General features: G+C 41.8%; 1 protein-coding gene across 9 annotated transcripts; it reads right to left on the bottom strand.

Annotated features, from left to right (window-relative positions):
- Positions 1-712: 712 nt before the first annotated feature.
- Positions 713-16,320, bottom strand: LOC308123425 (uncharacterized protein). Of its 9 annotated transcripts, none has more exons than XM_080485924.1 (31): positions 16,103-16,296; positions 15,898-15,960; positions 14,656-14,721; positions 13,007-13,063; positions 12,744-12,882; positions 11,893-12,632; positions 11,724-11,801; positions 11,546-11,638; positions 11,389-11,448; positions 10,899-10,958; positions 10,771-10,806; positions 10,629-10,691; positions 10,496-10,543; positions 10,354-10,419; positions 9,434-9,499; positions 9,254-9,352; positions 8,942-9,001; positions 8,043-8,096; positions 7,888-7,953; positions 7,748-7,801; positions 7,571-7,633; positions 6,611-6,706; positions 6,452-6,523; positions 6,296-6,385; positions 6,159-6,203; positions 5,995-6,069; positions 5,479-5,553; positions 5,352-5,391; positions 5,215-5,272; positions 3,369-3,714; positions 713-2,169 (listed from the first exon to the last, which is right to left on the bottom strand). In XM_080485924.1, the coding sequence occupies exons 1-31, from the start codon at positions 16,118-16,120 to the stop codon at positions 1,765-1,767; spliced, it is 3,351 nt and encodes a 1,116-aa protein (XP_080342050.1). In that variant the 5' UTR covers positions 16,121-16,296; the 3' UTR covers positions 713-1,764. The 9 variants fall into 9 exon arrangements, with proteins under 9 accessions (XP_080342050.1, XP_080342051.1, XP_080342045.1 ...); XM_080485925.1 differs by having other exon boundaries at positions 13,007-13,060; positions 16,103-16,281; XM_080485921.1 differs by having other exon boundaries at positions 720-1,084; positions 1,745-2,169; positions 11,893-12,882; positions 13,007-13,060; positions 16,103-16,320.
- Between the last annotated feature and the right edge of the window lie 1,620 nt (positions 16,321-17,940).

The following is a 17,940-nucleotide window of genomic DNA, read 5'->3' as shown; positions in this document are numbered from 1 at the left end:
ACAAGCAGCATGCTTGAATCTGTGGTGCAGCAGTCACTTTGTTTTGTAAAGTTAAAATATACTGCACAATTATGCTTTACAGTTACAAACTGCCACTCTATTATACTGAAGCGTCTTAATTCATGCATAAAGGGGGTAAGCAAACATAAAATAATGTGTAAATCAAGTACATTATTTTACCTGCAGCTCAGATTCTGAGAGATTACACATTTTGACCTCTGTTCCAACAGTGTTTTCAACAGGGAAGTGAGACATTTATCAGGTTTCAGTTATTAGTAAATACAATATCAGATTGCACTGCCATAGTACAGTGTAAAGGTAACGAGGAAATAGATGGTCTTCAATAGCAGACAAGCAGGTATAATGTAACAAAGCAAGTAAAAACTATGTTAACGTAATAAAGACGTTAACAGCTGTCAGGATCAACTGAATAAAAACAAAACTCTTCCATTGAAAGTTAGATGCTTTTATAAAATGTTTAAGTCTTTTAATTCAGCCGGTTTTAACTGTCATTTAAGTTTGTTCTATTAACCATTTTATGACACGTCTCGCTGCTCATATAAATGGACGGTTTTCTGTGTGTGTGTGTGTGTGTGTACAATATTGCATGATTGAGAGTCTTAGTGTCGAAACAGTTTTCCTTCCAGTTGTAGTTACAACATGGAGACAGAAGCCACATCCTGAACCAACAACAGTTACAAAAACCAATGGCCAAATCTACAACATTTACAAATAGTCTTTATTTACAAGTTTAGCATCACAGTGTTAAAATCTTTACAGATACATCCCATTTAAATTATAAAGGCATATACACAAGATGATGGCAGGGAGAGTGCCGTGGCGAAAGGCTTTCTGGGTTCAAAATGTGCATTTGTAATTAAAATAAAGACGCACTGGTTAGAATCATTCAGGCGAGTTCATCTTCACACGTGCACATTCACAAGGACTCCACGTGGCACAAGCAGCACCTGTTCACACCAATAATGGCCTCTAAACTATAGTGTCAGCACTTTTATACTTTACAATGAGAGTCAAAGCTGCCTCACAGAAGTCCAAACTGGCCTCATTTTTCATCTTCTGTCTCCTGCAGCCACATGAAAAATGCTGTCAGATACATTTAAAATAGCTGAAGGAAAACGTTCCAAATATACGACAAAGTTATTTTTGAAGTGAATACATAAATCACAGACATTTAAAACAATGGAAGATTTCAAATGCTGATTATTTATAGCCTTAGCTTGAACCAACTACACTATATGCCATGAAAAAATACCGGTACGACAAATATATATTACTTCCTAAAAACCTTTTGAAGCAACTCTTTTTCCCCTTTTATATTTCCCACCATTAAACCTCATTTCCAGGAGGTCTTTAACCAATAAACCACAGCTGGACAACAAAACCCATCATTTTCTGTACATCATTGTAATATTTGCATCATATCTAGAAATGAAGTGAAGACATTATGAATTAAACCTCTTGATTCACTTTTGGAACCAGAAGAGTGGAAACCGTGCACTTCGTCTTCACTAAACGTCTTGTGATTCAAGCACTTCTGCCACATTAAGAGGTATAAAGTTAAAAGGTTGGATTCGTGTCATGATTTATTGGGCTCTAATGTTTTCTCACTGCATTACTGCCACTGACCTGCACTTTCATAGCCGATCGCAGCTCAGAGTTAATTTACAGTTTGAATTAGAGCAGGTGCAGTTCACAAATTCAACTAGTAGATGGCAGCAGTCACCTCAATGTGTTCAAAGTGCTTCAGATGTTCCCTGTGGATTCCTGAAGCTCTTCCCTGATGCCGTTAAGGTCCACGATGGTGACGTTGAGCACGTTGGCCACCTCTCTGATCTGAGCCACGACCTCCTTCCTGCAGCCTTTCTTCAGCTCGCGCGAGTCCTTCAGGAAGTACTTCTCCATGCCTTTGAAGAGGCCCTGCAGCAGGGCGATGGCGGCGTCCGTGATCTCCGTGGCCCGCATGACGGGCGCGTCCACCAGGCTGATCATCTGCACGGCCCGGCGGGTCTCCCAGTCCTCGGAGTAGTGCTGCGTGCCCGACCTCAGGAAGGGATGGCCGCGCAGTTTGTACACGCCGTGGTTGATGAAGTGGAGGATCTTCCCGATGTCCAGCAGGTGGCCTTCGTAGTCCTGCAGGACGGCCTCCATCTGATGGGGGGGGGGGGGAGAAGGAAAAAGAGAGAGTGAGAGTGAGAGCGAGAGCGAGTTAAGCAAACTGCATTCACGCAAAGCTAAAAGAAAGTTATTAAAAAAAAAAATTGTATTTTAATTTAAATACAGATTGTGTATTGAGTCTACATTCATCCTGTGGTTTGACATGAATAAAGAAGCATCACATGCTTCAGTCGAAAAGAAAATTGATTTATCGAGATCAATTACAGAAAATTGTGTGATCAAAGCTTTGAATGGTCTCGAGCGTAAATACGTCTCAGATTTACTACAGGAAACATCCAGACCCCAGACATTTAGTAAAACTCTTCCTGCGGACCGAGTCAGAAGAAACGAGACGAAGCAGCTTTTAGTTCCTACCCTCTTCACCTGTGGAACAAACGTCCTGCAGACACACTCACTTCCTTTAAATCAGGAAATGAAACACTTATTTGCCCAGGCTTTCTATTAAACGATAGATTTGACTTATTTTATTACCTTTATACCCTTCTTATGCACAGAAGTTTGACTGTATTTCCTTATAAAGCATGTGAACTGTGTCCCTTTGACTTGGCTTCACTGGCAGCGTTCAGAATCACTCGTAACCATAAACTAATTTTGTTTGGCAATTATGTCTCAGAAATCCACTTTAATGACATGAATTACTTCGTCACAGTTTCAGCTTGCTTGTTACTTATTATGGCGTCAATCCGCACAATAATCCAGCAATTATTAAGACGGGGAAAGCATCATGGAGTGGCGTTGGCTCGTTAGGCTGCAATCATTGATTTTTACTGGAGGTTATTGGATTTTACTGTTTGACTTAATAAAATAAATCTCTATAGAAGCAGTGAAATAAATTCACTGTATATAAATGTAAGGCATGTTGAGATTATTTTTATTTTTCACGTCTAAATTGAACTGAATGCAAAAAATGTTAAGTTTAAGACACTGAATTAAAAAGTTCTAAATGAAGTTTGACTTTATTCTAGAATATTTGACAAAATTCTGTTTATTTATCTTCATTCAAAACATTTTAATTTGGTTCATTATTTTTTTCCCCCCCTAAAATACCGTTCAAGTCAAACATTTTCATGGCGACGCCTCGATGTTTTTGCCAAATTGAAATTAAATCTTTGTGGAATCCTGATCACTGGTTTGAATATGCGTGCTTCCGTCCCGGAGGAGCGGCGGCTGACCTTCTTCCTGTCGTTGGAGTTGTTGACGTTGTCGGAGATGGCCGCCGAGGCCGAGGCGATCCCGCCGGCGGTCGCCACGCCCACGCCCACGGCTGTGATCACCAGGGACACGCCGAGGGTGAACGGCGCCAGAGCCAGGCCGGCGATGGCCGTCACGCCGCCGACGGCCGTGGTGGTGCCGCCCGTGATGCCGGCGATCTTGGCCTTCTGGTGAAACTCGCTGATGTCGTCGGCGATGGTGGAGAGGGTGATGATGGACTGCCAGAGGACCTCGGCTCGCTCGGTGAAGACCTTGTTGAAGACGCGCAGGCCGCGCAAGACTTTGTCCGCCAGGATGCTGAACGACCTGAGAGTTAAACCCAAGAGTGAGTACCGGACAAACTGATGAAAGACGGAATACACGCCGGACCGATTACCAGACAGTCACACCTTCCAGTAATTAAAACTCATAGGCTCGTCCTGGTAATTGTTTTTTCCCTACAGAATCGAACCAGGGGTCTTCTGATTGTGAGGCGACGCTGCAGCACAGTGATTACCGAAGTAAACAAGAATTAACCGCAACTTGAAAATCCCAAAATTTTGTGTACGACCTCCATTTTGTATTTGTCACCAAACTCTCATCCACTTTCACGGGCCAATCTTTCTGTTTTGGAGGAACCATGAATTCCAACATGTGCAGTGACGCAAGGAAGCAGAGCGGACATTGCGAGTGTTGAGGGGACAGTGAATTCCAGCCGTTCAAGCTGCACACCGACTGCTTTACATCCCATCAAAGTTTAATCTCCTCAGTTTTGTCCCATCAAACGAATTGAACTAAACTTTTTGCAGAAATGCTGGGGGGTGTGGTCGCTTTTCTGAGATACTGTAGTTTCAGAAACGCTTCATGGAGCCGCTATGAACCGACACAGGCTGTGGATTCCTCCTCTATGGCGCTCCTGGCGCCTCGTTTATTTAGTAAGGTTACTTACCAACGGGTCCTGAAAGACGCGTACGCCACTTCCCACGCAAAGTTTGTGATCTAAAAAAACGGAACTTTTCGGGAGCAAGCTTTGGAACTTGCGCACGCATGGTGAGGTGGAGAACTGAAGCCAGATTTATCTCATAAACAGATAAAACTGAACTTTGTCGGTCTGCTGTGTCTCCACCAAAATGTCTCCTTCCCTCTCTGGCGCACACGGTGGATGTCATAAACCATGGGGGGCTGTTTCTGCGCCCAGCGGTGAGCTCGGGTGCTGCCCTCCATGATGTCAGTCTCCTCTGGCCTCCACCTTCACACCAGATTCTTCTTCTCCACCTCTGCAGTCCCTGATCCCTCAGAGGCTCTCACACTATCTACAGCAGCGACGACGCTCCAGCGATCACTTATTTTATTCGTGATTTCACCTTGTGACCACCAAGTAATATCATTTTCCTGACCTCCACCTCCTCCATAACTATGTCTCTCTCCGTAAAGTTCCTTTTCTTCATCTCTTCTGCCAGGATGCAGCATCAGATGCCAGCGATCAACAGGCCGAATGAGACGCAGAAATATTCATGAAGTACTTTGCATTGATCATTTATGGTAGAAAGAGGGCGTGTTGAGGGCGGGATATGAACCGTCAACTTTCCAGGTGGACTGATCTATTAAAAGAAAGTGCGTGCAGACGTGCGTACGCACGGTTTAATAGATAGGCACACGCCATATACAGCTTTTGGGCGCACGTACTTAGTAGAAATCCCGCGCAATGTTTTATAAATGAGGCCCCTGAACCGTTCAGTGATCTGGATGTAGGCGTCCTGGCGTTCTCCTACAATGCAAAACCATGTCCATTTTTAATGCGACCATTCAGAAAAGACAGACACGTACTTTGACTCGTCCTCTTTGAGGATTTGATCCTCCTCATCCGACGGCACCTCGTCCCATTCTGAAACACAGTCACGTTTTTAATAAAACGTAACGAGCATGAGCGCGGTTTCAGTCTTTGCGGTGTGTTTGCGACTCACGCTCCACAGTGTACCACCACTCCATCAGACTATCGGTGTCCTGGAAAACAAAACAAAATCGCGGCGGCTCGCGATTAACAGAATCGGGAAAACTGCATTAGTTTCATGATCAGCGTGAGAAACTGACCCCTTCCTCTTCCTCCTCTCCGTCCTCCATTCCTTCTTTAGCACGCTCGTCCATCTGAGCGGCGTACCACTCCGCCTGAATGAAAAGGGAGAGGCGGACGTGAGAACAACAGCAGCAAGACTGCGTCAATAAGCTTTGGCAGCTCGGTACAGACACACTGGATCAGGACTCGTCTTTTGTGCTTCTGGTTCTAGTTGTGTTGCGACTCGACGCTATGCAGCCGGACCGGTTTGGTCACATGGCGAAGTTCCTCAGAGGATTACACATAGAAACTCTGACAGTGGAAAACAACCTGTCCTCGGATTGTTGGCTCGAATAAACAAGGAGCGACACTCGGTGAACCTCGAAATGGCCTCGGTGGCCCTGACTTTATTTTAAGAAGAAAAGAATAAAACGATCACCGTTAATGTGTAACAGCCTCATCAGAAAGGAAAGAATTGATACCAAGGCCCGTTGTGCAAAGCGGCGCTGGTGTCCTGCTGCCGCGTCAGAGTATTTAAAAGGCTGTCCACTCACCCTGGCGGCCTCCGACAGGTAGTCACTGGACGTGGCTCCTGGAGGAAAGTCACACTCCACGTCCATGGCGCTCCCCTGGGGGACAAACTGAACACGTTTTAAACGATCCGACAGCACTTAATGTGAAAATCCTCGGCGCGTGTCTCGTCCACGCACACACTCACCTTTGACTTGCGCTTTTTGAAGCCTTTGAGCTTCGAGTGCTTCTTCTGTCGGGAGAAAGAACGAATCCATGTGTGATGAGCACAAGCTGAGCTGAACAACGTTTGAAAGGTGGATGAATTGAAAGGTGGATGAATACCGGTTTGCAGCTTTCCAGTTCATCTTGTTCACTATCATCCATCTCTCTTGAGAAATCTTTTCCCGCCAGCTCGTCCTCAGCGAACCCGTCCTGTCAAGAGCAGCGCAGGTCAAAACCAGACATCCTGTGTTGAACCGCGAGTGAACGTGGACTCACTGCACACTGAGGACTGGTGTCGCTGAATCCATCCGCTCCACTTGATCCCTTTGCTTTGTGTTTGGATTTGCTCTGAGAGGAAAAAAGAAAAAAAAAACAAGACGAAACAATCAGAATCGTTTTTTCCAGAAGAGATTCAATGATTTCCTGTATAAATACCAGTTTGTAGTCTTCCTCCAGCCACAGCTCTTCATCATCCTCGCCAGAGGAGGTGCTCTTCATCTTCTGGGCGACTGCATCATCCAGCATGACGTCCTAAAGTCAAGGATGGAGGAATTAATTGCAGGTTGGACATGTGGAGGCCATCTTATGGTTTTGAAGATTCATATCCAATGAATGATTAAAGAAGCGACTTGTGATTTCTCGCTCTACTTTGAGCTGAACTATAATAGTGTTGCTGGTAGTTGAGCTGTGTTTATTCACCGATTATTTGAAGATTTAAGATGCTACAAACAACCTAATTTCATTCTGAGTGGGCCGATCGGGTAAAATAATGCCATAATAACGTTGAAACGTGAACTTTTTCTTTGTTGTGGTGCAGCGTATTAAAAATGTGTATTTATATATATATATATATTCACAATTACTAAGGAAAATTACAACAATATCAACTTGAATCCACTTTTAATGACACTTCTGGTGCAAAATCCAGTGAAATATCCACAAAACTTCTATAGCTGTTCCATTATGTTTTTTTTTTTTAAACAAATCAACATTTTCTCTGAAACTTTCACAATTTGCTTGTTTTGTTGGCCGGATTGGAGCCTCCTTGACTTCATGTTACTGCGGATGCTTTTAACATTTATTGACAGTAAAGCCTTCACACCTAGTCACTCATTGAAATTCATTCTACAAACTGTAAATTTTAAATTCTGTGCAGAGCAATTAGATTAATACCAGGGGGATACCGTCTTAATAAAGTCTCGGAATAAATGCTGAAGAGTAAGCTCACAGTAATTTCAGTCACATTAACAGTGACTAATGCCACCAGGTTTGCATTCGTAGTGGCATTATACTGACATCCACTTTAAAAAAATAAATATATATATATATTTTGAACCGTTTGGGAATTCGTCAACACAAACTGAGCATGTAAACGTTGACGCAGCAGAGCGTTACCTGGGATTTCTTTCGAGGCGTGTACATGCCGTGCGCACCAAAACTTTCGTCATGCGCTTTGTCCTGAGGGTGTAAAAAAAAAAAAAAGAAAAGCGCAGACGTGTGACGGTGCCCTGACGTTCTCACACCGCAGCACACGGTGGGAAGTGGCGCGGCGCTGCTCAATGAAGCGCTTACCTTTGAGCTTTTGCGAGGCGTGTATCCACTCGCTCCTTTCGGTTCGTTGCTCGTCTGGAGAGAAAAGGGTTTTAATAAACACATTTAAAAAAAAAAAAATAAAATAAAAAAAACACCCCAGTCCAGCAGGAGTTTGGTACCTTGTCTGCAGAGATGGTGAATCCTCTGCGTGGAACAAACTTGATTTTCAGCTTCTTCTGTCGTTTCTAGGGAGGAAATCAAAGCGTGTTAGAAATGCGACGCTCACTTTAGAGTCTCCGACATTAGAGGAAGAAATAACAAACGGGCTGATGACCTCGTCCAGATGGCCGTCCTCGTCTTCCCCGGTGCTCGCTTCCAACGCCGTTCCCTGTTCAAGCGTTTCATTAATAATTCGTTCCAGACGTGTAAAAACATACAAACTCTCTCTTTTTTTCTAGTACAAGTTGCATTAAAAGAAACTCCAGATTTCCTGCCCCAGGCGGAGCAAATACCTGCACAGAGACCGCAGAGCTCACAGGAAATTGTTATTTCATCTCATCAAGCTATTTTGGTGCCACTGAATGTCATTATATATATATAACACCAATTTGTTTACTGTTAATATGGGTGTAGCACCTGTAATCTCTTAATAATAACTATTTAGGTAGTACTTTTAAGAAAAGTTTTTCACAAAGTGCGTTACAGTAAATGAAATATATGAATAATATGAAATATATTGAGTCATTTTGAAGAACATTCTAAAAGCTTATTCCTGGTTATAGAGATATAAAGTTATAGAACTGGAGGTATACTTCGAATTTATCAAAATTATAAGGCATATATGAAGCAGAGGATCATTTGCCAAGATCTGCAAGCAACAGTTTTACATTAGAACATGTTAAATGCATTTTTAAACTTCTCTCTATTACCCTTGTTGCATTAATAATTATTTAAACATGCTGTTCTGTGACTGTGTTTTAATACAATTACAAGACGACGAAATAAAAAGAAATAAAAAAATCAACCTCTTGTCTGAGTGCCGAGTTTGATATAAATTTGTGCTTCTTAGACTACACATGCACGCGGTTTGTTATTGTCACAGTACATACAAATGAAGGTATTTCATTCTGGGAGGATATCAAGTCAAACTGAATTCTAAAAGCTTCCTGAAAGCTTTTCTTTAATCTGTAGTAGTTAAGTGTTGGTTTGAGAGCCGACAGGGAGGTACTTCACCTCGGACCATCTGCGGATGGAGTCTTTCTTGCTGATGCTTTTCTTATCAATCCCATCGTCCTGTCACAGAGGAAAGAGTCATGAGCGCAAGATAATTACCTTTCTTAGACGGACTAATACTTTCATTAACTTTGCTGATGCAATAGATTCGTATCAGAGGATTTGCCATCATGCAGGAAGTGGATTGAGTCACGGATTCCAGCTCTTTGTTAATAAAGTGAGATTGATCTAAACATACCACTCAAGAGGATTGCCTCTCATTCTCTTCGTAAAGGTGTGAATTAGTTTTAAGGGATTTATTTTGCATCCCACCTGAGGTGAATCTCCATTCCCGTTCTTTCCCCCGAGCCCAAAGGAGTTAGTGGAAGCTCTTCGGAGGAGCTGATTGACTTTAGTCTTCAGGGGTTTTTTCTACAGAGGAAACATAAAAACATAAAGCAGATGTGTCCATCTCGGTCTTTCTCATTCATTGGTTAATAGATAAAAACCTACCTTGTAGTCCATCTGTTCTCCATCCTCAGTATCTCGTAAAGACGTCTGGAAGTCTGACAGGTAATCCTGGAAACACAAATCCTCTTTATTGTACGGAATAATCAGTTGAAATAATCCCGGTGCATGTGGGCAGATCAGTTATTTGGTGCCTCTGAAGTGTGAACGTGACGTGTGCCCTTCCTGTTGCACATTGAAACTTGAAGGTGAACGGGTGCGTTCACCATTACGTCTACCAGAAGTGTCCACATAGTGAAATGAGGCCATACTAGACCAGAGATGTCAAATGTAAGGCCCGTGGGCCAAAACCGGCCCACAAGAGGCTTCAATCCAGTCAAACCACCAAGCAAATTGGAAAGATCTCAAAGAAACCACAGATTTTTTAAACAAATTTCTTAAGAGTAGCAGACACAACACTGAGACTCGAGCTGAGATATAAGTTGACACTGCCATGAAAACTAGAAAATGAGTACTAGTCTCAAAGCCATGCTGTCAGTGTGAGTTTGTAGAAACATCCATAGTGCAACAGCTAGAGGAGAATTTTTTTGGGAGGGGACATTTAACTGCATTTTGCACCAGAAGGTTTCATGAAAATTGGCTTTATGTTGAGATCGTAGCCATTTTTTCCCCCAGAGTAATTGTGAAACTATTGACATTTTCTTTAAGTATACTCTGCATCACACCAAAGAAAAAACGTAAAGTTTCAATATAAAAAGGTTATTATGAACTATTTTACCGGTCTCGCCCACTCAAAATGCCCCTGAACTAAAATGTGTATGACGCCCTGAAACAGACATTGCAGTGACTCAGTAGGAAGCGATTTGGCTTCAAACCATTGTGACATGCTGACTACATGCTGGACATAAACTAAAGGACGGTTTGAGTCCATCCTTCCAGTCTTACGCATGGCTCACAGTTGTTACCTTGGAGGATTTCCGGGGGATGGGAAGCGTCCTGCTTCGAGCCTCCATGTCGTCAGAAAGCTTCTCCTAAAATGAAAACAATTCCGATTACAAGGAGTAGAAACATTTATAAACACGAAGCAGACGAGCAGCCTTCGCGTACCTTCGAGTCTCTTCTGGAGAGCCGGGACATACTGAACTTCTTCTTTTTCTGCAACAGACGTCCACGTCGGACGTGAAGTTACATGTAAAAGTTGGACTGAAAGCAGCGCGGGGCGTCTGAGAGTCAATTATACCTTGTAGTAGCTCCCAGAGTCGTCCTGCTCTTCGCCATTCACTCCTTCAAGGTCCAGCTGTGACTGGATGAAAAAGTTCCACTTTAGCTCGTCTGTCCCATTTAAAAACTGTCAATGTTAAGAAAAGCAAACCGTCTCTGACCTTCATCGACTCCCGCCGCAGTTTGAGCTTTCCAGACTTAAAGTGACAAAACAAGGCCGTGAATTATGTTGGGAAGAACATTGGTGTGGGTTTGAGGAAACAAAACCAACATATTGAGAGATTCTTACTGGCTTAAAGTCGGGTTGAACCTCGGGGCTGTCCTCAGGCCAGTCCTCCACACACCGTTCCTGTTGGAAAATGTTAAGTGGAATTATCTCAGGATAAAACGTGCTTCATTAAGTCTCGAGACAATACAGTATTAAAGAGACACTAAACCATATTCACTGCTGAATTTTAAATTTTCAGTCGCTCTCACATCACCCTCAGACCAGGACATCGAAGATGCATACAGAATGCCTCATTATCCGATCGATAAACTGCTTTGCCATTTCATGAGCACGTTAATGGCACGAAGGCATTTGGTTTTAATGACTGGATTACGTTTTTACTGCCGTTTAATTGCATTTTAACACTCTCCTGGTAATGAGCTCATCAACAAACTGTTTATTTTGGCCAATATGCTCTCTGCGTCAGGTGTAGCCAGTCGTGGTAATTGACCGTCTCTCTTTGCCGTGGTTCAACGCCACAACTTTCGATGCCAACATTGTTGAAACGCACCTGCCCAATGAGCAGGATGTCTTCGAAGACGACAAAGTTCTCCGACTGCACTTTACTTTCCTGAAACGATAAATAATAAAAAATATTAGACAGATTCACTAATACCAAATCATTGGTGATCGAATCATTAATCACATAATTCAAACAGGAAGCGTACCGAAGTTTTCGTTTTCAGTCGCATCACTGGCTTTGGAAGTGGTTTGAAGAGCGGCTTGGGCGAACCTTTTGGTTCATTCGGTTCAGGTTCCATCTATCCAGAAGTCAGAGAGGTAATTATCATCAGAGGTCATATTTTAGAATGTTATCGAGGTAAAGAGCAAAGTCATGAATCCTACTGTGGGCTGTGGCGGCTTTTCTGGTTTTGGTGGTTTAGCTCGAGGTAGCGGCTTTGGTGGACGTTTGTCAGTCTTCACCTACAATGTTGATGGCGTGGGAAGAAAAAATAGGCAGATGTTAAATTATTCAAAAGTAAATCTGTCTTTGTTGGTGTCCAGTGTTGCATACAAGCATCATGCTGGCTGGAGAACGGCTCAGATTCCTGGCTCGGCTGAAGGGCGTCGGCTGATTGATCTGGTGTTCCGTTCCTCCGGGCGTCGTCAACAAAGTCGCAGGGACGTTTTTCGAAGACTTCGGAGGAACCGGAGGAGGCATGATCGGCTTTTTCTTGAATATATCTGGCGAGGACGTCTCCGATTCCAGTTCCGCTGGACTGCTGACGGAGGGTGACGAGTACGCGGCCTCAGAGGCAGTACTGCCGGGCGTCATCTCATAAACACTGTTTGACGACCGTGGTTGGAAGATGTCTGAGGTCCCTCTTGAAACGTTCTGGTCAAAAGGGGTATGTGGCTTCGAGGAAGCGGAACCAAACGGGTCATCCAAACTGGAAACGTCCTGGAATAAATTCTTAGTGATTGGGCTTTGGAACGGATCGACTGTATCTGTGGATGAAGTTGAAAAAACATCCACTTTCTTCCCAAGAAACGGTTCAAATAGATCCCTCTCCCGAGTTGGGGGGTCTGGTTTGCTTCCCTTGCCGAGGTCCAGTTGCCCACTTTTAGTCGGAGATGATTGGAACAAATCTGCTCCTGTGGCGGTGGCGGCGTGAAACGGGTTTCCCATGGCCGGTTGCATCGACCCGAAGAGATCGTCTGCGTTACTTAAAGGACTTTTAAACGGGTCCATCTTAGCGAAGAAGTCCGCCTCCTCCTCGGCACCAGCAGTTTGGGGTAAATCCTCCACATCACCTTTAAAGAGATCCGATCTTTCAGACTGCGAGGTTTGGGCGAGACGCGTTTGACTCGGATTTGCAATCACTTTCTGGCCCGAAGTCAAAGTCCCGGCCTCAGAAAACATACTTGCTAGAGTCTGACTGGCCGATGGAAGAGAGGAGCTTTCAAATTCAGGAGGAGGAGCGAAGATGTTATCGACGTCCACATCTGGTGGTGGTGTTGTTGTTGTTGTTGCCCCGCCGTCGTGACCATTGCTGCCCGACTGCTGACAGTAGAACACAAAGCCATTCAGGATTAATTAGTATTTATCATAACTAGTCCAAATGAGCACAGTCACATTTTCATACAAAAAAAAAAATTAAAAATCTAAAAAGCTGGTATCTACTTACCAAGTAGTAATCATAAAAGGGGTTCATTCTGGTAGGAGCGCCATTGTCTCCATCCTGCTGATTGAGTAAAAGGAAAGACGGAAACTGTGTTAATGATATGAATTTCTGAAACTGGGTCCAGTAAACATCTAATTACAGCTGAAGGCTTCACTGCAGCTCTTCTGGCAAACCACACAGCAAGAACACCAACTGAGACACTTTCACCTCAAAAGAAACGAGTATTTTCTAGAACTTGGTTGAAATAACAGCCGATAAAACCTGTCTAACAATTCCGGTCAGGTGACATCTGAAAGTTGAAAGTCACCGTGAGGGACGGAGCTGAGCGCACACCGAACTGTCTTCAGTTTCAGTTATAGAAAGCTGATAACAACAGTCAAGGCACTTAACGCCAACTGACAAGAGGAAATCAAAGAGGAACAGAATAAACTAAAACAATTAAACTAATCATACTTTATTAATCCCCTTTGGCGAAATTCCTTTACCCACATTGACCCATTCTATTTTTAGGACACAGTGGGCGGCTGCATGCTCAGGAATCCACTCTGGTGACCCGTCCACTGTGGAAATTGAAACGGGGAACTTTTGATCTGCTTCTCAAACCTCCCGGCCGCCGCTGCCCAAAACAACAAGTTGTTAGTTGCACACTGTGTTGAGTTGAATTGTGCTGATGGCTGATGAGCGTTTTCTTGTCAGTAGGTTGTAATACCAGTTGTCGGGATTACGTTTTTTATTTAAAAAAAATACCCAGAACAGGGGTGACAAACAGAAATGTAAATGAATTTCACTTATTTTGAAGCATTTTGAACCTGCGGAGCCACAGGAGTAGATTGTTTCTGGAAACATTGTAAGTGACTATAGTTCTATGTGGACGGTGCCCGTTTCCATGACAACGGTGCTCGGAGCCACTGAAATCACAACTTTTCTAAAACACACCGATAAATAGTTTGTAGAAAGACAATTCAACTCCGCTTTATTTCGAGGGCACTTTAAAAACAACCACAGCGGAACCAAAGCGCTGCATATAAATAGACATAAAAACCTAATAATATGAGTTGCGATCAATAAATAAAAGATAACACTTCAAAAAAATGTAATTTGAGCAGAAACTCAAACTGGGATTAAAAGCCAAGGAATATAAATGGATCTTCAGATTAGGAGTAAATTAGCAGACATAAATAAGTGCTTTCTCTACAAATTTGAAGGAATTAGGTCAAAGGAGCTTTTACACACCGACAGAAAAGTCAACAATGTTCCAAATGCCTTTAGTGTCACTTCCTCATCATCACATGTGAGAATCTCTGTGACAGCACAAACACAGCGAAAAGCATGTGACACTCGTTTGTGTGTTCCTAATCTGTAATCTCAACCAGTCAGTAGAAATGTAAACAAAAGCGGAACAAAACATCCGCCTACAAACACGCACCGCCACCCTTTTTGCAGTTAACTTTTTGTTGAAATATTGATTCGTTTTTAAATCTGTTTTCGTCTTTCTCCAGAGACAGACGAGGTTGTAGGCAGGGTGCCATTACTGAGGAAACTAAACGAGACGGCGCCGTTGCCTTTTCTCCTCCAGTTTTCACTTAGAATTCTTTAAAGAATGACTGGAGTGTAAATAAAACATTAATGTCACAGAGACGTGATCTACTCACCGTGTGCCGATTTTGGAGAGGGCTCGGCGAAACCTTCTTCAACATATTTTCTAGAGTTGTCACACTCTAAAAAAAAAAAAAAAAAAGAAGAAAAAAAATCCAGCCATTATTTGAAGTTAGATAAAATGTGAATCCTTTAATATTTTGCATCATATCCTGCATTTATTGATATGAGGAGGGAAGAACTGTCGACGTGTTTTTATAGAATTCTCTTTGGATGTAATGCTGATTAATTCAAAATACATTATAAAGTATTATTGACAAAACAAGCGGTGGTTTCATGTTTATATATGATTCATCATGTTTATGTGCAATTATAAAAGACTGAAATTATTAATCCACATAAAAGCATGTTGTTTTTTCAGTCTTATTTTCAAGCCATTGAAATATTAACTGTGTCCATTTTTATGCAAGTATATAATAAGCCATAAGGGGTTATGTCATGTAAATTTCATATGTATTATTCGTTTCAGACATGTCAAAACATACAAAACACACATACAATACATTTACACTAAGATTAATCTATCAATCTCCGTCTGTCTATCACACACGTAAAACAAAATGTATATCCATTTTACACACACACCTATCTGAACACAAATAATCCCATATATACGCATAGAAACACACAACACATCGAGTTCAACATGTCTGAAAAAGGGGGAAAAATAGGTCAAAATCATTTAATCCTACCACGATACTCAATAATCACATTTTATAATCATTCTGCTTCAGTCTTACGCAAGAAATTAAATATAATAAATACAGTGATCCACTATCATTAGTACATAATGATTCAGACAGTGGAAAATAAGGAAGCCAAAGATAAATATATATATGAAACTGTGATTAAACGCGTTAATATTGCAATCACTCATTTAATCCATGCAACTAACCAGAATAAAAAACTGGAAAGTTAGTTCATTGTGGAGTTGTTTCATTGAAAGTGCCGTGACGAGAACGGATTGTTTTCATTGTGTCAACACAAAAGTTTATAGATGCACTTTGGCAGAGTTTCTCTACCCAGTCTGGTTCCTTCGTCACCAAAACATGTCAGAGAGTTAAAGCCATGAGCGTGCCAACAAGGAAAAACACTGTCCTACATACCACAAAGCCAGTTTGTGATCTATTTTGGGGGGGGGGAAATAAACAACATCTAAACATCAACTAATTATTTATGTTTGCAGAGAAAATTCATGAAAGGTTTTAAAAAAAATAAAATAAAAATAAAGTACTCACAGATTTTCTCTCCCCAGATGCAGTTTCTGTCTCCACATGTTGATCTGCCCTCAAACCATCCTCCTAGTAACATTAAATAAATAATTGGGGGGAGCGAAAAAACTACTTTCGAATGTACAAATAATCAGTGATTTCATTACGCAAGGCTAAAACAGTTAAACGTCGGAGAGCAGGAGAGTCAGATCAGACACATTATATTACTCACCATGGCGTCTTCCCTCATGCTGCCGAAAACTCGCTTCAAAACGCAGAAAAATATATCTGTCTCGTTAGTTCCAGCGCAGGTGCATGAAAACGAAAACCGCAGTCAGAAGCGCTCACGTTTGCAGTTACCTCCCGGATTGATTCACCTGTGTTAAGTTTCCCGTGATCACACCTGAGCGCGTCCCGGCTGGGCGTGAGGAGAATAAAACCCAGGAGTGCGCATGCGCACTGCGGGTTCATCCAAATCCAAGCAACGTGAGGTGAGGTGACAGGCAATGTACTGTATCGTGTTTTTTTTTTTTTAAACAATTTAGGATTATTTATGATTAAATTATTTATAAATTAGGTATCCCGAATATACAAGAACATTTCCCATAACAATAATAATAACACATATGTGGAAACATTAAAACTAATTTAAATTGAAAATACAGAAAAAGGCTCAGTAGAAGATAAGAGCCACCTCAAAAAAATATCTTTTTTATTAAATTATAAAATGAAGACACTTTTTGATGTGGACCCAAAAAAAGTCCGAAATCTGACATTAGAATATTTATTATGAGGAAAAAATATCTAAATATTTTCATATTTGTCTTCTGTAAATAAAAAAAAATCATAAAAAAAAAAACTATGAGAATAAGTATCTCTTGCCATAGTTTCTCCATTCATCAAATTATGAATAAAATGAATAAAAAGTTTCCCTGCTGTCAATAATTACTCAACTGGACATTTCCTGTTATTTTCCTGGCCTTTGTATTTCTGAGTTTTGATATTGAATTTTTACTGTGAAAGAAGTTTATTTGTAAACACCATACTTGTCACACTTTTGTGGGCTCACCACCTGCAGGGAGGTTCTTAATCGGTGCAATTTCACGGATAAGTAGGAGAAAATGGATGGATGGATACTGGTCACACCCGTCTTAAAATGGAATGTGCAGGTGCGCCAAGTTAGCAGTTAGCCACAAGCCAACTGTGATTTATAGTTGATACAGTTAACTCTGATTCATCACTATTATTCACTTAATTGCTCTTGATTCTTCTTGAGGTGTTAGTGCAGTGAAAGAACTTCCCAATTTGTCTTTCACTTTAAAACAGTGTGGAAATAGTGGCAATTACAGAATGCAGAATCATTTTGAGAGATGTGTCACTAAATACAATTGTTGTTGGGAATATACCACTTTCCAGATGGGAGGCTTCACATGATGTAATTGTCCCACTCAGATGACACTATTATACCACTTCGGGTTCCGTTTACACAAAGATGTCTGTGATGTGCAAAATGTTCCAACTTGAGTGCCGTTTTCGAAAAGATACGTCTTCAGTGGCTCCGAGCGCCCAAAAATCGATGACATCTTTCAGTTTTCACCCTAAAATGTTGTGTAAACGTCAATCATGAATGCGAGATATGCTTCCAGTTTGATACGTGTCTTGGGTCTTTTATAGCTGCAATGTAAACAAGATCCAAGGTTTCGCCTGCCTTCTATGATGTCATCTCACACTGTCAGTTCAAATCATAAGGTACTTGATCTCAAGTGATGTTTACATAAATCAGACCAATTACAATAAATAATGCTAAAACCGGTATTATTCAATAATCAAAGATCAGATGGTTGTAGTTTTCTTAGCTGACTTTAATCAACATTTAAAAGTGTCGTGGTTACAAAAGATTAACCAAACATGTTTTATTTTCTTTATTGATCACTTTCTCCATTATTGTGAAGGTGAACTTTTGTGACGCGGTTTCAGTGTTTTCTGGTTCTACCAGGTTGACATGCGCCACCTCACCTTTGCCCCTCACTGCGCTCTCAATGCGGACGGACCGGTTGCCCTTCCCGGCCA

This window comes from Lipophrys pholis (assembly GCF_963383615.2).
Source record: "Lipophrys pholis genome assembly, chromosome: 18".
Classification (NCBI taxonomy): Eukaryota; Metazoa; Chordata; class Actinopteri; order Blenniiformes; family Blenniidae; genus Lipophrys; species Lipophrys pholis.
The sequence above is the reverse complement of the archived record's forward strand: the minus strand, read 5'-3'. Positions and strand labels throughout refer to the sequence as shown.